Source organism: Alexandromys fortis, unplaced genomic scaffold (genome assembly GCF_014885135.2).
Source record: "Alexandromys fortis isolate MF-2015 unplaced genomic scaffold, M_Fortis_MF-2015_v1.1 scaffold_63, whole genome shotgun sequence".
Taxonomy (NCBI): domain Eukaryota; kingdom Metazoa; phylum Chordata; class Mammalia; order Rodentia; family Cricetidae; genus Alexandromys; species Alexandromys fortis.
The window spans coordinates 6,565,234-6,586,809 of NW_026067953.1; the positions used below are offsets into that span (position 1 = coordinate 6,565,234).

The 21,576-nt window shown below is 49.2% G+C and overlaps 1 protein-coding gene and 1 long non-coding RNA gene across 4 annotated transcripts in view; one reads left to right on the top strand and one right to left on the bottom strand.

The window, feature by feature from the left end:
* The window catches only part of Dglucy (D-glutamate cyclase), a 78,097-nt gene that overhangs the window by 32,776 nt on the left and 23,745 nt on the right, over positions 1–21,576 (top strand). The window contains exons 1-8 of one of the 3 annotated variants that reach the window (XM_050151465.1): positions 416–2,320; positions 2,790–2,986; positions 3,586–3,736; positions 6,087–6,285; positions 9,290–9,440; positions 10,556–10,678; positions 13,693–13,893; positions 20,438–20,698. In XM_050151465.1, the coding sequence (XP_050007422.1) occupies positions 6,178–6,285; positions 9,290–9,440; positions 10,556–10,678; positions 13,693–13,893; positions 20,438–20,698 (844 nt within the window). In that variant the 5' untranslated portion in view covers positions 416–2,320; positions 2,790–2,986; positions 3,586–3,736; positions 6,087–6,177. Of the gene's footprint in view, positions 1–415; positions 2,321–2,789; positions 2,987–3,585; positions 3,737–6,086; positions 6,286–9,289; positions 9,441–10,555; positions 10,679–13,692; positions 13,894–20,437; positions 20,699–21,576 lie in introns of those variants that run through there. The other 2 variants (XM_050151464.1, XM_050151463.1) reach the window with 2 other exon arrangements.
* LOC126507226 (uncharacterized) overlaps positions 16,964–21,576 on the bottom strand; it is a 24,028-nt gene continuing 19,415 nt past the window's right edge. Inside the window, exon 3 of the long non-coding RNA XR_007593462.1 lies at positions 16,964–17,565. This is a non-coding gene — a long non-coding RNA (uncharacterized lncRNA). The remainder of the gene's footprint in view (positions 17,566–21,576) is intronic.

Below are 21,576 nucleotides of genomic sequence, written 5' to 3' on the forward strand. Positions count from 1 at the left end.
CACTGGGCTGTGAGGCACCTTCACCTAGAAGTGTGGTCTGCCCACCCACCGCCCTCTAAAGAGGGGCCGTGTGGCCTTTATTCCATGTTGTACTGCTAATGGGGACAACTCGGGACTTTCCTATTCATCTCCCTCAGCTCCCGAAGTGCATTTAATTACAAAGGAAACAAAGAGGCTTTGTGTCCCTAATGCCTCCCTGATTTATTGCATTAAAAATCCAATTTGTCCTCACAATAGGCTTCAGAGGGAAGAGGCCGAGGAGTTACAGGAGGCCTTTAAGCTGGCTGCTTTGCCGCCACCTCCCCACAGGGGCAGGTCATTGTGGAGCCAAGCGTGGCCTGCTTGAAAAGTGCACGGGCACCCTCTCCTTCTGGGCTACTGGGGTGCCCAGGGCATCCACCCTCGGAAAGCCTGTTGGTGACTCAGGCAGACACTTTTGAGGTAATGAGTAGCCGCAGTGCCTCACCGCTTGCTGGTCCTTGGTCCTGGGGTTTTCCCAGGAGATGGTCATGTCTACTTCACTCCTCTTCTCTGAGGAAATCTTGAACCCATCACACAAGGGTCCAGAGTCTGTGCTCCAGTGGACACAGCGCCATGATGAAGAGTTCACGAATCGCTTAGCCCAGAGCAACCTGGAACACTGTAAGCACACAGGAAATGTCTGCCGATGGTGTCCCAGTGATCTTGTAGAGCAGAAATGTCCACAGGTTGACGGCGCACATCTGGCCATTAGGAAAACTCTTTTCAAGGTTCTTTCTCCAGTAGAGCACAGCTCTGACTGTAGCGTGGTCTCTGTCTTAATCGTTGTAACAAAACATCTAAGAGGGCTGGAGAGATGGCTCAGTGGTTAAGAGCACTGACTGCTCTTCCAGAGGACCCAGATTTAGTTCCCAGCACCCACATGGCAGCTCACAACTGTCTGAAAATGCAGTTCCACGAGATCTGACACCTTCACACCAATGAACATAAAGTTAAATAAATCATTTAAAAAAAATCTAAGACAGGGTGTGTTGGTTACCTGTTTCATGGCTGTAACAAAATATGTAACAGAAGCAACAACCTATGGAAGGAAGGGTGTGTTCTGGATCACGGACCCAGGTGACAGGACCATAAGGCACATGGTCAGGTGGCATCAGCCGTCAGGAAATAGAGACTGATGGATGCCGTTGCTCAGCCCACTTTTTTTCAGTACAGAACCCCAGCCCGTGGAATGGTGCCATCTTCGTTTAAGGTGAGTCTTCCCACCTCAGTTATTACCCAGTCCATACAGGCCCAGATGATTGTTTCCATGGTGATTCTAAGTCAGGACCATCAAGGTGATGCTCAAGGTTATTCAGCATAGTGGGTGGTTTATAAAAGAAAGGTTTTATAAAAGAAAGGTTTCTGTTAGCTCATGGTTTGGGAAGCTGGAGAGTCCAAGAGCCTGGTTCTAGAATCGAGCAGGGGCCACATCCAGCTTTTACTCGTGGTGGAAAGCAGAAGGCAAGTTGTTGTGTGTCGAAGGGCAAGGAGGAATGGCGGGGGCACCTTGCAACAACTGCCTCTGTGGGTCTGAGTAAGTTCCATGAGAATAAAAATTCACGAGAAGAATAGACTCTTCCAAGAAGGTTGCAGCCATGGCCCAAAAATGTCCCAGTAGGCTTCACCTCCCACTAACACACAGGACAGTGGTTCTTCACCTGTGAGTTACAACTCCTTTGGGCATATGCTGGATATCCTGCATATCAGACATTTACATCACAGTTCATAGGAGTTAGCAAGATTATAGTTAGGAAGCAGCGATGGAATAATTTTATGGTTGGGGGTCACCACAACATGAGGAATTGTATTAAAGGAGTGAAGGAATAAAGAGGTTGAGAGCCATTGACGAGGAACCAAAGTTCCAACTCATGGACTTTTGGGGACCTGCCCAACCACAACCTTAGTTTTATAACTCTGAAAACGGTGTCTCCAGAGAAGAGCATTGAAGTCATTCAGTCTTATCACCTGTAGACAGCCATGATTGATCAGATATATTCCCTTTGAGTTCTTTCGTCAATTTTATAAAAAAGAGGCTATGTCAAGCATGCTATTTTAGCTGCCATTGTTCCTTTAACAACGATTTGATGTTGACAGATCACAACTGACGGAGGTCTCTTTGAGGTAGACATTGTTAGTGGCAGCTTCCAGGTGGGAAAACTGAGGCCAAGAGATGAAAAGTCACTTCACAGGGGTGACAGAGCTGGGGAGAAAGTCAAGACTCAAGATGAGTGTCATCTGTGTCCAAAACCAGAGAGCTTTCCCATGCCCAGGACGGTCGTTTGCTTCAGAGGAGCTCATGGTACGCTGTTTGACTTTCCCCCACCTCCCCGTTGAGACCATGAGTCCATGCTTCAGGAATCAATCTGCACAGACAGTCAACATCTGCCGAAGGTTAGCCAAAAGACAACAACACAGATGAGAGGCACTGGGTCATGTCAGTCACCAGGGCAAGGCACATATGATGGTAAATCCTGGCTGTCAACTTGATGATATTTACAATTACCATGGAAACCGAGCGGGTTTATGGAAGGTTCTCTAGACTGGGTCACTGAGGTAGGAAGATATTAGGGTGTCATTCCATGGACCCAGGACTGAGAAAAAATGGGAAAACTAGCTGAATACTAGAATCCTTTACTCTCCACCTCCTGAGTGTGGACACCACGTGACCAGCTGCCTCCTGGTACCACGCCCTCCCCCATGCAATGGCCGTATGCCCTGAAACTGAACAAAATATGCCGTTTCTCCCTTTTTGTCATGCAATGAGACAGGTAACCAACAGAGCACATGGCAGCCGCAGTGTGACCGCCTTGACACAGCCACCGGGACTGCAAACCTGAAAAAGATGGGCAGCCCCAAGTGCCAGAGATGCCCACCAAGGGTGGCTGTACCACTCAGAAGAGCCACAGTGGGAAGCTGCTGGGCAGTGTCCAGCAAAGCTGACTGGGGTTTTCTACCGTAAGCCCAGGTGAATGTCAAATAAGAGAGCACATGTATCCTCTATCATGTTCAGGGTGGTGCCATCTGTGATATCCCGTTAAAAGTCCTTCCCCTTCTCATTATGTGAATTACCACACACCATACATAACACATGAACAGACTACCATGACATGCAATATGGGTCGAGCCCTAGACATTAGAGAAAGAATTAGAACTTAAAATATGTATGGTATTCAGTTCTGTCATGTGAAGTCCAGTGATGGGTCATGGGTTAGAAGTCAGGATAGTGGCACCATGGATGGAGCAGCCAGGGTGTGGACTCTGAGGAGCTGATCATGCTGTCTCTCAATCTGGATGCTTGCTAGGTGGACATGTTTATTTTGCAAAAATACACTTTCTGTTTGTTTGTTTGTTTTTGTTTCTTGAGACACGCTCTCACCATGTAGCCCAGGCAGACCTCAAACCTGTGATCTCCTGCCTCAGCCTCCTGAGCACTATGACTATAGGTGTGCTCCTCCACCATACACAACTGTGTTGCACACTTAAGTACACTTTGCTGTGCATCTCAAACAAGGGTCTGCAAGCATCAACCAAGTGTGTCTTTGTCCCATCTCCCACCCAACCCAGGACTCCAGCCAGCTAGTGTGGTGGTCCTACCCAGATCCCTAGCACCAGCCTTTGAAAGCTTCTGCCAGGCCAATTGTGGTCCTCTGCCCCTGCTGGGCCAGAGTGAGCCGGAGAAGGTGCTGCCCCGCCTGAGTGCCGTTCCAGACAGAAGGTAAGAAGCCTATGCTACGGTCGACCTAAGTGTGGCAAGACGCTGCAGTTTGAGTCCTTTATTAGAAGGTACACTGATCCAGCCTTAGCGACCACACAGGTTCTGGCATGTGTGTCACATGACCACTGCTCAGATACAAGTTGCCCTCTCCACCTTTCCTGCTCTAAGGCTGGCTTGGAACTGGCTGTGTAGACCAGGTTGGCCTTGAACTCCTAGAGGTCCACTTGCCTCTGCACGCCCAGCCTGGGATTAAAGGTGTGTCCCACCAATCCTGGCCCAGGAGCAATAAACAAATGCAAGCATGACTGTGCTTAGCTTTCTATCTCTCTCCACTCTTGTGCGGCTCAGGATCCCCTTGCCTAGGGAATGGTGCCACCCACAGGAGATGGATCCTCCCACTTCAATCTCCCAGTGACATCCTTATAGGCCAACCTGAGACTCTCTTCCCACGTGATTCTAGATCATGTCAAATTGACAATCAAAATTAACCATGACAGGCCCCGCCACCTATCACTTTGTCATTCCCACCAGAAAGCCCTTGCACCGGAACTGGAAGAAAAGAACAATGTTTGCATCACTAACCCCCAGAGGAAAATACCATTTGTCTTGCCCAGACTCTTAAACAGCAGATGTCCTTCTTAGCTCCTGGCTGCTTATTCTCCACAATTTCAGTTACCCACGGGTGACCAGTGTCTAAAAATACGGCATGGAAAATTTCAGGAATAAATAACTCAACGTTTTAAATAACTTTTATGACAGTATATCATTCCAGTCACTGTGAATCTGATTTATAACGCAAACATCAGGTGTGGAAATACAAGGGAAAGAACACATGGAGGCTTAGCATCTATGGGCCTAGCTAGTGCCAGGTATTCACTAAGGATACTAGATGTATTTCCACACATAAGAGCATGGCAGAGCAAGCCTCATAGGTGGCCCTGGCAAGCTTGTCTCTATGTCTCTCCACCATGCCCTAGCTTCATTTGCAAGGCTAGCTGTGGCTCCACATTCTCTGACCTAGACTGTTAGACCCTGGAACTTCTCTCCTGATCTTCCTCCCGCTCTCCCCGCCCCCGTGCCCCTCTTCTGCTCACCCACAAAAGTGGCCTTTTCTAAGGCCGCATCTGATCACGTGATTATTTCAAAGTCTGCAAGGCCTGCTGTAGTTTGTGCCTCGGTGCCATCTCAAGACCAGTGGTGACCTGGCCCCAGCTCAGTTTCCCCTGGTACTCAGGACACCCCCAGCTTTCTCCCCAGACAGAAGGCTTACCATTATCATTCTGTAGACTCGAGGATGAGAGGGCCCCTCGAAAATGCTGCTAGGGCCTGAACTGGTACTTCCTGTTTACCAGCTTGGAGCATCCTAGTACAGACCTGGTACACTCAGTGCCTCCACGCTTTGCACATTCTGCAACCGCTACCTAGGTGTGCTTTCGTTCCTATCCCGCTTATAGACCCCTACTTACGCCTCAAGACCCAACACCTCCCCCTTGGTGAGTTGTGTGCTTTCCAACACTGAGAAAACACCCGAGACAAACATCGTGAAGGCAGAGCGGCTTGTTTCGGGCGGCTATTTTAGGGGCTTCAGTTCACGGTCGACCTATTGCTTGGGCCTGCGCAAGGCAGCACGACATAGCGACGGAGCAAAGCGGCTGGCGAAGACAATGGGGGAGTAGCGTCCTGGTCCTCAAGGGGACGTCCCCAATGACCCAACTTCCCCTCACTACTCCTCACCTTCTTAGGGTCCAGACCTGCCACTACTACCACAGGCTGGGTCATGCATCAGCCCGTGGGCTTCTGGGGGACACTCGAGATCCAGACTAGCATAGTAGAAGAGGAAGCCTCATCTTCCTGCGTCTCTCCACTGTCTAGACACTTGCTGCTCTGTGTAGCAGGTATCTGAAGGTAGAGTCACACCCTGGCCATCCCACAACCCCACCCCTGGCACATGAGTAGAAAGGAAGAATGATCTGGGGTGAGCAGAGGTGAGGCTTGTACCACACCGGGCTTTCAACCTCACGGGAGAGTTCCTCTATGGAGAGAGGAGGCCTGACCCTGTGAACTCTGTCTGGGTCTGCCAGCATTCTCTCCAGGGCAGAAAGGCCAGGATTTTATTCTTGTGGGTCTGACTGATCTCATGTTGAGGTTCGAGAAATTGAATGAGGTGAGAGCCACGTCATTCAGTAAAAGGTCTAATCATGCTTTAGGAATACCAGTCAAGCCCAAGGCGGAAACCAAGTCCCCTAGACATGTGAGCCTCGGACATCCCCTCCACTGCCCTTTTAAAAAGTGCAACATTGGGGACCAAAATAAAAGCCGGGGGCCTATGAGCATCGCTTTGTGTCCCCAGGACCATCTGCCCACAGTTTCAGAAATACGAGTTTGGCGTCCGCACGGGCATCCTGGCCTCACTGGGAGAGTTCTCAGAGCAGCTGAAGGACATGGTCACCTTCACCCTGGACTGTAGCTTCTCCATAGATGAGGCCTTGGAGCAGGCAGGGATTCCCAGGAGAGACCCAGCAGGACCCAGCCACGCAGGAGCATACAAGGTAAGGCCGCACCTCGGGCAGAACGGCTTGAAAATGTGGATGGAGTTGTGTTTCCCTGTGCTGGAGAGAACATTGGCACAGGAAGCTGAAGCCCTAAGGTCAGTCCCAGCTCAGTAGTTCTTCCAGGTGAAACCAGGAGCCTCTGACCCAGGCCCTCTCCCTCCCACCTCTGCTAGGGCTGTGGCATCCAGTGTAGCTCTTTTTGATCAGTTTGTTAAAGCTGAGTCAATCAAAGTCATTTGGAGTGTGTGTGTGTGTGTATGTCCGTGCACACACACACACATTCACACATGGGTACACACACGGCTCTATGATGTGTTCACGCCAGAGGTCAACCTGTGTTCTTCACGGTCAATCCACCTTGTTTTCTGCTCAGTTGCAGTTATTTGGAGAAGGGAGGATAGGGCAAGGCACAAATGGCGGTTAGAGGACAACTTACGGAAATCAATTCTTCTCTTCCGCCGTGGGTCTTAGGAACCAAATCAAGCCATCGACCCGAGTTCACTGGTTAAGGCTAGGCTGGCTGGCGAGAAAGCCCTAGAGACACTCTTGTGTCCATGTCGCCAGGTCCCTGAGCAATGGCCAGCCTCCAGGACTCCTGTGCAATGGCCAGCCTCCAGGACTCCTGTGCAATGACCAGCCCTCCAGGTCCCTCTGCAATGACTAGCCTCCAGGTCCCTCTGCAATGACTAGCCTCCAGGCCTCCCGTGCAATGACCAGCCTCCAGGTCCCTCTGCAATGACCAGCCTCCAGGACTCCTGTGCAATGACTAGCCTCCAGGTCCCTCTGCAATGACTAGCCTCCAGGCCTTCCTGTGCAATGACCAGCCTCCAGGTCCCTCTGCAATGACCAGCCTCCAGGACTCCTGTGCAATGACTAGCCTCCAGGTCCCTCTGCAATGACTAGCCTCCAGGCCTCCCTGTGCAATGACTAGCCTCCAGGTCCCTCTGCAATGACTAGCCTCCAGGACTCCTGTGCAATGACCAGCCTCCAGGTCCCTCTGCAATGACCAGCCTCCAGGACTCCTGTGCAATGACTAGCCTCCAGGTCCCTCTGCAATGACTAGCCTCCAGGCCTCCCTGTGCAATGACTAGCCTCCAGGGCTCCCTGCTCTCAGTGACTAGACAGTTCATCTTGAGCACTGTTTATTACAATGCCCCCACTCTGGCTCCTGTCAGAGAGGTCTGGATTGCATCAGGTCAGAAGCAAGATTGTCCACAGTCTGCTCTGCCCTTCAAGGAGCACTGGTGAAGGATGAGGAGAGAGTCCCAGCCACTGGCAGGTTATTTATTTGTAGCAGGTTAGAACTGGGATAGCCTCAAACTCATCAGCACAGCCCCTCATTTGAAATGAAGAAAACATGGCCTAGAGGGTGAGAGACAGGGACTTGTCCAAGTCCTAGAGCCAACTGAAACCACACTCGTGACTGGTATGATGACTGCTTTAGCTTTGCACAGATGTCCACAGGAGATGTTAACCACAGTCTGTCATTTATCCACGACACCTCGCTGTTCCCTCTCCCATGGTTACCATACAGCTTTCAGTATGGTAGCAACCCCACCCCTTGCCACTGCCCTTCGATCCTGAGAGAGAGTGCTGTACAGCCATGTTGAATTCGACTGATGGTCTGGATAGAGCTAGACAGGGGCATCTCAGCCCCTAGGAGCACTGCCTGGCTTTGCAATTAGCCTGCATGTGCCCTCCCTCTGTCCCAGGCGCTGTCACACGGACTCCAGGTTGGCAGCACACCAGAATTTCATCCCTACTGTTGCCCGGGTGGTAACAGCAAGTCAGTAAGTGGCAGCCAAGGTTGTCCCAGGGGATCATGATCCTGGCTCTGTCCTGAACCTGTCCTAAACCCCACTGCAGGCGAAGAAGAAATGTGTCACAAGCGAAAGCCACTCAAGTCGCCCTGTGCAGACTCTGCAAAGGGAGGACTGGGGCGTCCAGGGACAGGCGCCTCCCCTGTGGAATCTAGTGGAGCAGACAGGGACTCCGCCTGGGGTTATCTGCTCCCTTCTGCCTCTGATTCTGTCAGAACTTCACAGGCTTCTTGAGGTCTATGAAAAAAACCCAGAGGCCCGTGAGACTGGATGGGAAGATGTGTGTGTGTGCGTGTATGTGCATGTGTGTGCGTGCATGTATGTGTACACATGCGTGTGTCTGCACATGCGTGCATGCATGTGTGTGCGTGTGTGTATGCATGTGTGTGTCTGCACATGCATGTGTGCATGTGTGCGTGTGCATTTTATAAACCTCAGCTGAAACCTAGCATTTCCTTCAGTTCCCAATGTCGGTGACAAAGGGCTGTTGGATGGACAGATCCTACAGCAGTGTGGCCGGCAAAGTATTCCACAGATAGCTTCACGGCACAGTGCAGTTCTCAGACTCTCAAAGGCACCCTATCCGCTGAGAATCCAAAATGACAGCCCTAGTGGACCTGCCATCCTGTCCTCTTAGCTGTGCACGGGAGAGCTCGGTTTTCACTGTAACTGCTTTTGCGCATTTGAAATAGTACTGATTTCCTCTGGGATGTTTAACTTTCTTCTCCTCCCTTCACCTCTTTGCCCCCCACCATGGGTTTCTGTTTTAAGGCAGGATCTCATTGTGTAACCCACGCTAACCTTAAAACTCCCCATTCTCCTCCCGTAGCCCTCAAGTGCGGGGACTACAGACACGTGCCACCCATGAATTTTCTCTTATGCGGTTGAAATACTACTCTGTCCAACTTAGAAGATGTGTCAAATGTTGACAGATTAAAAAACATCACACACATACACAAAAAGAAAATCACACACACACACACACGCGCACACACGTCTTGGGGTACTCATTATGGACCAAGCGCCCCATCTGTGTGATTCCTGACATTAGAAGGTGTGTATCTGTAGCAGCTACTGGAACCTCTTGCTTCCTGCAGCCTCTCGGGCTGTGAGTGCGGGGCTCAAATCTCTGTTAATTCCCTTTATTTTCCTTCCCCTTACATTTTCCCTTGATTTGTCAGACAACAGTGCCCTGTGCCACCACTGCTGGCTTCTGCTGCCCTCTGCTGGTCACAATGAGACCCATTCCCAAGGGCAAGCTGGAAAGGCTGTTGCAGGTCGCTCACTCCATAGGAGGACAGAAAGGACAGCCAGTCCACATCGGCGACCCAGGTCAGTGTCCACCCAAGCTGTGATTCCAATGTGGGCCTGAGAAGCATCTAGTAGCTTATGCTTTTCTTAGGGGAGTCTCAGGGGTGCGAGCCTGGGGCAAGGCACAGAGGTCCATGCCAGGCGACCTCTGATTTAAGACCTTGCCAGACCAATGAGCTCCACCTTGAGGATTTGTGATGCACACAGAACGTGAGCTTCACATGATCCCTGGATCATGCCGCAGGGGACGCTTTGTTTCAAGTTGTGCTCTGATCTCACATGCATGCCATGGCACGTGTGTTGCTCACACTCATGCATATGTCACACACACACACACACACGGAGACATACACACACATACCTAAAATAATATTAATAAATAAAACTCAAGCTTACATTTGAACTGAAAGCCGTGAGTATTAACTTATCCTGAGAGTAGATAAACAGATCCAAGCTCAAAAGTCTGGATGCTTCTCAGGCTTCTTTGAGCTCCCAGAGGGCCAGAGGGGAGCTTGGGGTTGGCCTGGGTGAGAGCCAGGGTCTGTGTACTTGAACTTGCCCAGCTTTGTAACCAACAGAATTGATCCTATGAAATTAGTATCAGCACAACTGGCCTTCCTCACCTAGAACAGTCTCGGGACCACCCAGGGGACGCCTACTGACTTGTCTTACGAATGTGGGTAAACTGGGTCTGATACCTCCATCTTTACTGTCTTCGTCAGCACCGTGGGCAGCATGTCAATGACTGCTAGCCAGGCTAGGGCTGCTGGTAGCGATAACAGAGGTTACAGCTGTGTAACTTAATCAGTCTGTATCAAGATGACACACAATGCTGGCTTTGTTAGGAATCTGTGCTACAAGACTCCCTCCAGAAACCACATCCGGCAGTTGGCGACGGCAGGCCTGACTGTCCCAGTCAACATGGGCTCTAAGTTACAGAACATCCTTATCTGTTAAAACTTCAGCCACTAACCGTTATGATCTCCTTCTCTTCCTCCTGCCCCTCCTCTCCTTCCTCGTTTCCTATCTAAGATAATGCTCCAACTAGCGTTTCTTTGGGAGAAACATCCATGGGGAACTCAGTGCACCCATGTGGTACCCACCAGAGGAATCCTGTTTTCTTTCTCCACCTGCAGAACTTTTGGGAATCAAGGAACTTTCCAAGCCTGACTATGGGAATTATGTGGAGTGTGGGCCCGAGGACGTCCCAGTGTTCTGGCCTTCACAGCTGACCAGCCTGGAAGCAGTCATCAGTTGCAGTATGTTGGGGTACAAGGGTACAACTGCCTTGATCTCAGATGCAACCTGGTGGGTCTGGAGTTCTCGAAAGCACAGGTTTACAGATTAATAACTTAAACTCAGAAAACACAGGCCTACAGTGGGGGATGTAGCTCAGTGGTAGAGCCCTTTTCCCGCATGCCTAAGGTCCTGAGTTTGAGCCTGCCCCCAGCACCAGCAAACGAACACGAATGTAGGCCAAGTGTCTCTGGTGTCTCTCCCACTCTCTCCACTTAATCCCAGGGCTGAGTCGCTTCACCATAGCAGCTGGTCTTTAGCGCAAGAACCTTCTGATTAAATACTTCTCCGTCTGCTGAAGTTTCACAGCTTGATCTAATGGAAGAACCGGTCTTCAGCTTGACCTTTTGAGACTGGTAGAGCCTTGAAAGCAAAAGGATGAAGTCAAGAAACACAGCTGAATTTTACAACGAAGCTGGTTTCCAGTATCTGCTGAGGACCAGTCCCTACACCCCTCAGTACTGAAATCTAGCTTCTCCCAGAAGAAGGCAGTGTTAGCCATTTCCCACCCTCCTGGACACTCCAACTCAGGCTAGACTGTGTGGGATTTCAAATGCAGTGTAAATGCCAATAGATGTTCTGTTATAGTTTTAAAGGGTTACTTATGTTATGTGTGTGAATGTTTCGCCTGCACGTGTGTATGTGCAGCAAACGGAGGCTAGGAGAGGGTATCAGATCCCCTGGAACTGATGTTTCAGGCAGTTGGGAACTGCCATGTAGCTGCTGGGAACCGTAACCAGCAAATACTTAAACTGCTGAGCCATCTCTCTGTGTCCATTAGCCTGTGTTTTTAAGGGTAAATGACAAGAAGAAAATAAACCTATTTGTCTTCACCCCAGACACAAATAATCTTCTTTTGAATATTTTCAACCAATAGTTGGATGGATATTAAGAACTAAAAGAAATTATCGTAGCACACAAAAGGGCTGAACTAGAGTTACAATGAACAGACGGAAGATGGCGCCCCCTGGCGGCCAGAAACAGGAATGTGATGGAAATACTGATACCAAGCATTAACCATTACAGCCTGTAGTCAAAGACATTGGAAAATTCTGGTCAGGTCAGCCATTCCACTATGAAGAGTCAAGCTTAATGTTATTTTATTTTAAACTATCAGAATATCTTCCTGATATGGTGACAAGACATGGACAGCATGATCCACGGGTTCTACTGTTATTAAAGTTCATGCACCACGTTCTTACCATATGCCAGCCATGCAATGCTGCGTCCTCGGGGAGCTAGTGGTCATTTCTAGGTATGGGATAGGAAAGGGGGCAGGTATGCACACATCCATACACAGGCAGCATCTTAGATAGGGTTTTTATTGCTATGGAGAGACACCAGGACCACAGCAACTCTTATAAAGGGAAACCTTTCATTGGGTGACTTGCAGTTCAGAGGTTCAGTCTGTTATCACCATGGAGGACATGGCAGCATGCAGGCAGACACGGTGCTGGAAGAGGAGCTGACAGCTCTACATCTTGTGCAGGCAACAGGAAGTGGTCTGAGGCACTGGGTGTGGCTTGAGGATATATGAGACCACAAGGCCCGCCTCCACAGCGACACACTTCCTCCAACAAGGCCACCCCTCCTAATAGTGCCACTGCCTTTGGGGGCCATTTCCTCTCAAACCACCGCAGACAGTAAATATACCCCAGCATAGCAGGCTTTCCTGTCATCCACCAGGGACTGTGCCTCTAAAGCAGATGTCACAGCTGGGAACATCCCAGCACACCCTAGCCCGCTTAGATCTGATGTGTACAGGTGGTGGGTGAGAAGAGACAAGAGACGCCATCACCAGTCAGAAACAACAATGAACCATGCTCACACCTCAGCGTGTCGAGTTTTCTTAGCAATGGAGTCGCTGCTGCACAGCCCACACAACTGCCAGGAGCAAAGCCTTGTGCCATATTCTCAGCCCACTGCTCTTGTGTGTACCTGGTTTTCAGTGATCACTTTAGGTGCTGTCTAACACACCACACACACACACAGGTAACCATTCCTCAGAGTCGATGGTCGTACCTTCTATAGGTCATATGCAAAGCTCATGTGTCTATCAGTAGACGCTCCTTTTGGATGCTGGCTGACTCTGGCTTTCTATTGAATCTAAGAAATGTTACAATGTCTATGAAATCTAATATATCATCCACCCATCTCACACTGATATTTATTTAACACCTACTATGTGCAAGGCATTGTGTGGGAATCCGAGGCAAAGAAACAACGGCGCCCCATCTTGAGGGAGCACACAGCCGGGTGGAGGTAAAGTACGCCAAGAGAACGGTGCTGCCAAGGAAGGCAGCGGGGAGAATGTCGATACACTAAGTAAGCACCTAGAAGCTAGGCACAAGGGCTAAGAGATGGCTCAGTGCCTGTCTCACTGATGCAAACCGCTACTGAGGCTCACTCAGTCCCCAGCAGTTTGCTAAGCTGAGTCCTGAGGACGAGCAGACAAGGCACGGCCGTTGTTTTATAACGTAACGGATGTGTGCAGGAAGGGCGGAGTCACACCTGAAACTTGAACGCATCATCCTCGCTGCAGTCACTGCTGAGGATGATGCTAGCGTACGCTTAGGGCCGTTATCTAGCAGGGGAGGGCTGCGTTGCTGCTTTAAGAGAAATAGAAATGCCATGAGAAAACAGACTCTCCATACACAGAGGGGACCCAGCTTAACATCTGCTAGAAGGTAAAGTGAGGGGCTTCACGCACTAATCTCAGTCTGAATCTCTGAGAGCCCCTGCTCCAGCTGTGGCAGCACCTCACTTTTCCGCCATACCCACCTCCACTTTCCTACAAAGTGGAGGCAATTGTTCACATAGAACTTGCTCTAGCCATAAGTCAGCTCCTTCTGAGGCTGGTGCCAGCATATGCGGAGCGAATCCTGTTGACAGAGTTGGGGCTGGGGCCATCTTCCCCAGGCACTGTGGATGGCCCTTCGTGGGGTGACGTCACAGCCCCACCTGTTGTGTGTTTCAGAGGCTCCGCTGGCTTTCATCAGCACTCCAGGGTGCACGGTGAAGATCTTGATGGACACTGTGTCCCCAGCCAACTGTCCGACTCCTGAGGAGGTTCCAGAAGTCCACGCCATTTCCAAAGACCCTTTGCATTACAGCATAGTGTCAGCCACTGCGGTTCAAAAGATCAGAGGGCTGGAGTCCATGATCGCCATAGACCCAGGTAAGAACAAAGTGTTCACGGCTGGGGAGACAGCCCCATGGGGAAAGTGGCTGCTGCTCAAACAGGAGGGCCTGAGTTCAGAACCCGAGAACCCATGTGAAAATTCCAGGATGGTAATACGTATCTGTAATCCCAGTATAGGGTGTGTGTGCACATGCATGCGCACACATGCATGTGAGTGAGTCTGTGTGTGTGATTTTATATGTATGTGTGAGTGTATGTGTGTGCATGTGAGTGTGTGAGTGAGTCTGTATGTGTATGTGTGTGTGTGTGTGTGTGTGTGTTGGAGGTTGAAGAAACAGGCAGATCCCTGGCACTCCTGGCCACCCAGCCTAGCCAAATCAATGAACTCCAGATTCAGTGAAAAACTTGTCTCAAAAAATAAGGAGTGAGTGATTAAGAAAGAGACTCAACATTGACCTCTGGCCTCCATACACACATTGCACACACATACCTATATGCACATCTACATATACCACACGCAAAAAATATATATAATGAATAAATAGATAAATAATTAAAACATTTACACCTAGTGACTGAAGCCTTCCATGAAAAAGGCAAACTGTCCAAGCCTTCCACAGTATAGTTCCTTAAAATGCTGACACAGGCCTACAAGGTGGCTCAGCTGGCTAAGGCTCTCGCAGTCAAGACTGACAACCTGAGGACCCACATACTGGAAGGCGAGAACATTTCCACAAGATGTCCCCTGACCTCCAGATGCACAGCATGACGTGTGTGAGCACACATGCATGCATGCATGCATGCACACACACATAAATTTTTAAACTTAATCAAAGAGGTTTTAAAAGATTATACCATGTATGATTCCCCAAAAGACCAGAAGAATAGTCACCAAGACGCTGAGACTGAGGGCTCTATCACAGTTCTATTGCTATGAAGAGACATCATAAAACAACACTTACAAAAGAAAGCATTTAACTGGGGGCTCCCTTACAGTTTCAGAGGCCCAGTCCAGTATCTCCATGGTGGGGAGCATGGCTGCAGGCACGGCGGGGGTGGTGCTGGAGAAGTAGTAGGGAGGAGGGTGCTGACACGGGCTCTGAAACCTCAAAACCCACCTCCAGTGCCACACCTCCTCCATCAAGACCACACTTCTAATCCTTCTAATCCTTTCAAACACTCCCTGATGCGGAAGCATTCAAATACAAGAGCCTACAGGGCCGTTTTTACTCAAACCACCACAGGGTCTGTAGGGAGGGACTTTATGAGTGACTTTTGTTGTCTTTATGGCTGTTCTTTTTCAAATTCCAATACTAAGCAAGGGAGTGAGTTTATATGCATGTCTTAAACACTGGGCATCGGGGTTGGGGGCATAAGATTGCTTTCTTCTTCTTCTTCTTCTTCTTCTTCTTCTTCTTCTTCTTCTTCTTCTTCTTCTTCTTCTTCTTCCTCCTCCTCCTCCTCCTCCTCCTCCTCCTCCTCCTCCTCCTTCTCCTCCTCCTCCTTCTTGTTTTTTGGTTTTTCAAGACAGGGTTTCTCTGTGTAGCTTTGGTGCTTGCCCTGGAACTAGCTCCTGTAGACCAAGCTGGCCGCGAACTCACAGAGGTGCTCCTTTCTCTGCCTCCCAAGTGGTGGGATTAAAGGTGTAAGATTGCTTTTCTTTTGGGGAACCCAGTGGCAGGGCCAGGCAGCTAAGCTACAGCCTTGTGCAGCAGGACTGTATACTGTATTCTGTATCTCAGGGAAATAACTGCCCTTCTTCAGCTTGTAAATCACTAGCTTTCTTTCTTTTTTGTTTGTTTTGTTTTTGTTTCAAGATGATTTTCTCTGTGTAACAGTCAAACCCAGTTGTCCTGGAACTCACTTCCAGGCCGACCTTGAACTCACAGAGCTTCACCTGCCTCTGTCCTCCTGAATGCTGGGATTACAGCCACGTACGACCACCTGGTTTAGCTGCCAGCTTTCTAAGCATAGGACAAGGCTGCTGGGAACTTCTAGGGAGCCTGCTGACAGGAGGTCTAAGGAGAACTGGTTGATAGCTTTTCTCCTCTGGATGGGTCTGCATCTGGGAGATGAAGTTCTAATCCCAGGTAGCCAGCAGAGGGCGCTGTGTCACCGACTGTTACGCATAGTACAGTTAGTCCAATGGCCTTCCCTCACTAGACAATTGCTGTTTCCTCATCAGTGTAACAAGACTACAGACAATTACACCTCCCTGCCAGCGTTGCGCTAAATAGCAAACATTAGTTGTGCTATAGTTACCTCTGGGCATCAGCAAACACATGTTCCATCTTAGTAAATGTTCTAGTGTCTCTAAGAGACAGGGTTTTTTTTTATTATTATTATTAATATGAACCTCAGTTAGTAAAAGAAACCCAAGCATATAAGGCTAAGAATTACCCAGTCCACATTCACAGTAGGTGGTTGGGGCAGATATTGAACCCTTGTCCGCTGATTCTGTCGTCCATGGTTTGTATATGCTGTGTAAATTAGAATCTGAAATATAAATTGTGTGTCATTTTCTTGCCTGGACAGTTAAGAAGTTCTCTAGCATTCCTTAGAATATCCCTTTCCTCCTGTACCTTCTCTGGAGTGGTGTTGTGAGAACTGAAATATCTGGCCATGTCTGGGACTTACATGGCCTCTCCTGGAGTCTCACGGATTCCCATTTCCCAGTCAGATACTGGGATCAGTAAGTGTGGACCCAGAGAGCACAGAGGGATGAGCCAGCGTGCAGAGGAGACTCCTGGGCCAGACTCCCAGGAACCACAGAGCTGCCTCAGAAGACTGTCTAAAGAGAGCAGTGCCGCTGCCCCCCCCCACTTACCCCCCACCCCGCAGTGCTATGAAACAGACCTCCCCAGAAGTCTGACCCCTGCTGGCCAAACCGAGGACTCAAGGTAGCAGACCATCTTAGAGATGGCTGCTTCTGTCCACCATGGCTGGAATGATGATCATTGCTGAGCTTCCTGATAAACTCTCGGACGTTTGGTTTTGTTTTATTTATTTATTTATTTATTTTGCTTTTTTTTTTTTTTCATTTTTTAGAGACTGTTATTTACATATGAATACATAGTAAATTCATCATATATGCCTACCACAAAAACACCACTAAGGGCATGCTCATGGTGCACATAGAGTTCTATATGTTCTTGCCTGAACAATTAAAAGGAGTGTTTTGGGCTAGTGAGATGGCTCGGTGGCTAAGACACTTGCTAGCAAGCTGATGACTGAATTTTATCCCCAGGCCCCATGTGGTAGGAAAGAATCACCTCTGACCTCCACACGCAGGCTATGGCACACACATGGGCATGCACACGCGCAGAGAGTAGCACATGAATACATGTAGTTTTTTTTTAAAGAGTACCCCACAATCTCCTGGGTAGATATTTTAATTTTTTCCATAATAATTTTTTCCTCCCGGGCAGTCTTACCCAAGCTGATGGCACCCCTACTTGACGCAGCGTCATAGGGGAGATGAATTATTAACTCTGAAATTAGCTGTGAGTTTAAAAGAAGGGGCTGACCGTAGATTTCCTGCCACCTCCATTCACCCATCGCGTAGTAAGGGCGAGCAGAAACGTCAGACACAATGTCTCCCTTAGGTGCTCCTGCAGACGGGGGCAAGGCTTGAGGCGTGAGTCCCAGAGGAGGCAGATTTATGACCGTCTGATGTGCTGATTTCATCTGTGAAAAACTATCTTTAATCTGCAAGAACAATAGATGATTTCAATTCCCACTCGAATAAGCAGATGTAAGATTAACGGCAGTGTGCTGTGAGCTGGGCATTACTCACTGGGCTTATTAATAGAGCCACTCAGTCATTTTTAAGAGGACATTGACTTGCGTCTGAGGTGTCTGGAGGATATGGAGGGTGCAAGATTTATAGCAATGGTTTTTGCGCTGGTAATGAAATCATCATATATATATTTAAATATATGTGTGTGTGTGTGTGTGATGAACACAGCTTTCAGTTGCTCAGACGCTCCTCTCGCTCTCTCTTCAGTACCCATCGTAAGCCAAGAAGCACGTTACACCCAGTTTTGTTTTATAAAATACTGTTATTCTTCTCTGTCTTGTCATGATTTCGTGCTCATCGTAGGACCGTCAGAAAATACATGAAAATAGCCTCAGCCTGCTAAATACAGGGGTCATTAATTCAATATCGGAACTTGACCCAGTCTCAAAAATCTAATTAAAATGAAGTTATAGAAAGAAAATGTATGAAAGTAAAGAATCAATAAAATGACCAGAATCCTGGAGCCTGAGGAGATGGCTCAGTTGGTTAAGTGCCTGTCATGTCCCCAGCGGGAGCAGCTGGGTTCAGTCCCAAGCTCGTACAGGAAGTAGGGACAGCAGAGCAGTGTGTGCCCGGAATGCCAAAGCTAAGGAGGCAGACAGGTAGATCCTGGAGGCTCACTGGCCAGTCAGCCTAGCCAAGTCAGTGAGCTCTGGGTTCAGTGAGAGGCCCTGCCTCGAAGGAAGGAAGAAAGGAAGGAAGGAAGGAAGGAAGGAAGGAAGGAAGGAAGGAAGGAAGGAAGGAAGGAAGGAAGGAAGGAAGGAAGGAAGGAAGGAGAAAAGAAAAGAAAGGAAGGGAGGGAGGAAGAAAGAAATTAAATGGAATGGAATAAGCAATCAAAGAAGACACATGATATCAATCTTGGGCCTCCATATGCACACACACACACACACACACACACACACACACACACGCACAAGAACACATACAAATGCACACACACTTTTTGAAATACCAGAATCCATCACAACCAATAAATTATTAGTAGGCTTGTATTTGCCGCTAAAGTCATCCCCTTTGGTCCCAGATCTTTGCATGCAAGACTATATGTAATGGAACCCCACCATGAAAAGTTTTCTAATAAACTGTAATGACTTTCCATATCATGAAATGATCTCTATAACACCTACATACTGTCTGTCTGAGACAAGTCTCTCTGTATTGCTCAGGCTAGCCTTGCACTCTCGGCAATCCACCTGCCTCAGGCTGGGATCACAGGAAAGAGTCAGCACAGCCAGTTCCCGACATCCTTTTTAATGTTTGCATAACCTTCCATTGTGTGAGAGTACCGCCATTTGACTAGCAGACCACAAACAAGGCCATAGTAGGCGCCCTTCTCACTAAATTTCACACATGCCTGTGACTATTTTATTAGGGATGCCGGAGACAGATGAGAGAATTGTAAAACATTGAAGAAAATCACCTTCCAGGCCCCAGCTTCCAGTTCCCCCTCCAACAACCCAGTAGTTGGGAGTTTCTGTCTCCACAGACTCCCTCCATCTTGCTACCCGCCTCATTTTTCATGTAGGAAAACCCAGATACAGGACCAAGGACACACAGCTCTCATGTGCCAGGTCCTGCCTTTGAGTTGTTTCTGTCTCAATTCGGAATGGTACCTCCATATGGGAGTCCAAACCCTGCATCTCAGCATCCCTAATTCTCTCTGTGAAGCTCAGCTCCTCTCCACATCCCTCTGGCCTGTTCTGAGGTGGCCCAGCTGGGGTGGAAGTTCTGAGTCACACTCTTGCCTCCATGTGGCACTTGTAGGAAAGAGACGTGAGGGTAGACTGAGGCATGACAGTATGGATAAGAGTCAGGAAGTGGTGTTGCTTAGCCGGGCCTGGTGCTAGCCGTTGTCCCCTGGGTCTTCTACAGAGACAGTGGATGGCTTCCTGTTTGCTCAACTCTTCCACTAGAGGACAGTCTATATCTGTCTCTATTATAGGAGGCACAGTCAACAAAGTACAAGGAAATTGACCCCCTCGTGAGCAACCTTTCCCCCAAATGGGGACAGAAGTCAATGAACAACTGGGTAGCCTCTGGTCCTCTGGTAGGGCAGTTCTAGGCTGCATCCTCCATGGCTTCTTGGTGACTCTCAAGCAAGACAGAGTTCTAGCTGCCCTCGGGATTAACTGGCTCACTCTCAATCCTTTAGTGGTTCTCTGGGTCTCATCTTCTGCTGTGTTCTCTGGTATAACTGTCTCCTGGAATACCTGCACCCCAGACCTCATCTTGGGCTGGTGGGGAGGACTTCCCAGTGAATGTAAGCCATTTTCTTTCATCTTTATTTATTCTTCTTACTAGGCTTCACTAAACTATTCTAACAAATGAACTTCAACAGGCCACACTCAAATGCCGCAGAAGGCCGTGCTATGTCCATGTAACAGCACACAGTAGGTCTTCAGGGAATTCTGGGTCAGCAGGGAGGGATTCTGCTCTCCCCAGCTGCTTGGGGTCCCAGCGGCTCTGCCATCATATCGGGCTGTAGCTATCAACATTTCAAATAAGAAGAGCATAGGCGTGCTTGGAGGAACACTTGGGAGAACAAGGCCATGCACCTGCTGTCTCCTCGGGCTCCCTGAGACTAAGCCAGTCTCGTGGCCATCCTAGCTAAGAGAGAGGGGAGAGGCAGAAGACCAGAGATGGAAGTGCATCCCTACGAATAGTTTAGCCTGATACAGCCCACCATATGACTTCTGAACCCCAAACAGTCCACACTATCAGTGTTTCTACCTTAAGCACAGTAATCTAGATAGTTCTGCTTTATTTTTGTGATTTTAGGGAACCGGGGAATCAGGCACCTGCTACACAAAGATGAGCTGCTGCGGGCTGCGCTGTCACTGTCTCACGCCCGCTCCATATTAGTCACCACTGGGTTCCCCACACATGTCAACCACGAGCCCCCAGAGGAGACAGACGGCCCGCCAGGAGCCATTGCTTTAGCCACCTTCCTTCAGGCTCTGGGGAAGGAGACCTCCATGGTGGTAGATGAGAGAGCCCTGAGCTTGCACACGAAGCTTGTTGAAGAAGCCGTTAAGCAAGGTGAGTAGTGACCTGAGTTCAAGCCATTCCCCCAAACAGGATTCTGAGGAAATCAATGTTTGGTTTCCTCCACCAGCCACTACCCAGCCCTAGGATGTGTCCTCGAGATTGGGCATTTTATCTCCAAGCTCAGAACAACTTTGTTAAAGCAATAGGGTCTCATTTTATAGAGAAAGACCCTGAGGTTCCTGAAAGTCCACATGATCAACCAATCACTGTTGTCCACACGGTGGCCAGTTCCCACCACCAATCAGTGTCCTGAGGGATCAAAGCTATGTGAACCCATGCCACCCAGAACAGCGGGGGTGACCCTCAGCCTAGCAGGGACAGGATCTGGAGGCTAAGTCTCCTGTCTCCTTGGTGATGCACATATCTTAGCAAACATGAGGTGCCAATTTTTAAAGCAGTCATCTTGAGAACGCACTTTCCCCTTCTCACATCCCCTGTCCCTCCCCTCAGCATCTTGGCACTGTCTCCCAGGAAACCACCTGCATCTCAGGTCTGGGTTGCAGGGCAACCAGAACGCTGTAAGAGAAGAGGCAGGTTGTTTGAAGCTGGAAACTGAGACCAGTTACATGGTGGAATCTACAATGAAAGCTCTCAGGGACACCACTGTGGGGATAAGCGGAGACAAAGGAGCCAGGATTGCTCCCTGTGGCCTCTCATCCAGAGGACAAGAGGAAAGGAGACATTAAGAAATACTAGACAGCTCAGCAAGTGAAACCAGGAAACTAAGGGTTCAGGTGACGACCGACCGTGTCAACTCTGCTCCAGGACTGACAACAGGTGCCACATGACACCATGCCGTGGCTATGTTTAACATTTATTCTCCAGAGAGAGAGAGAGAGGGAGGGAGGGAGGGAGGGAGGGAGGGAGGG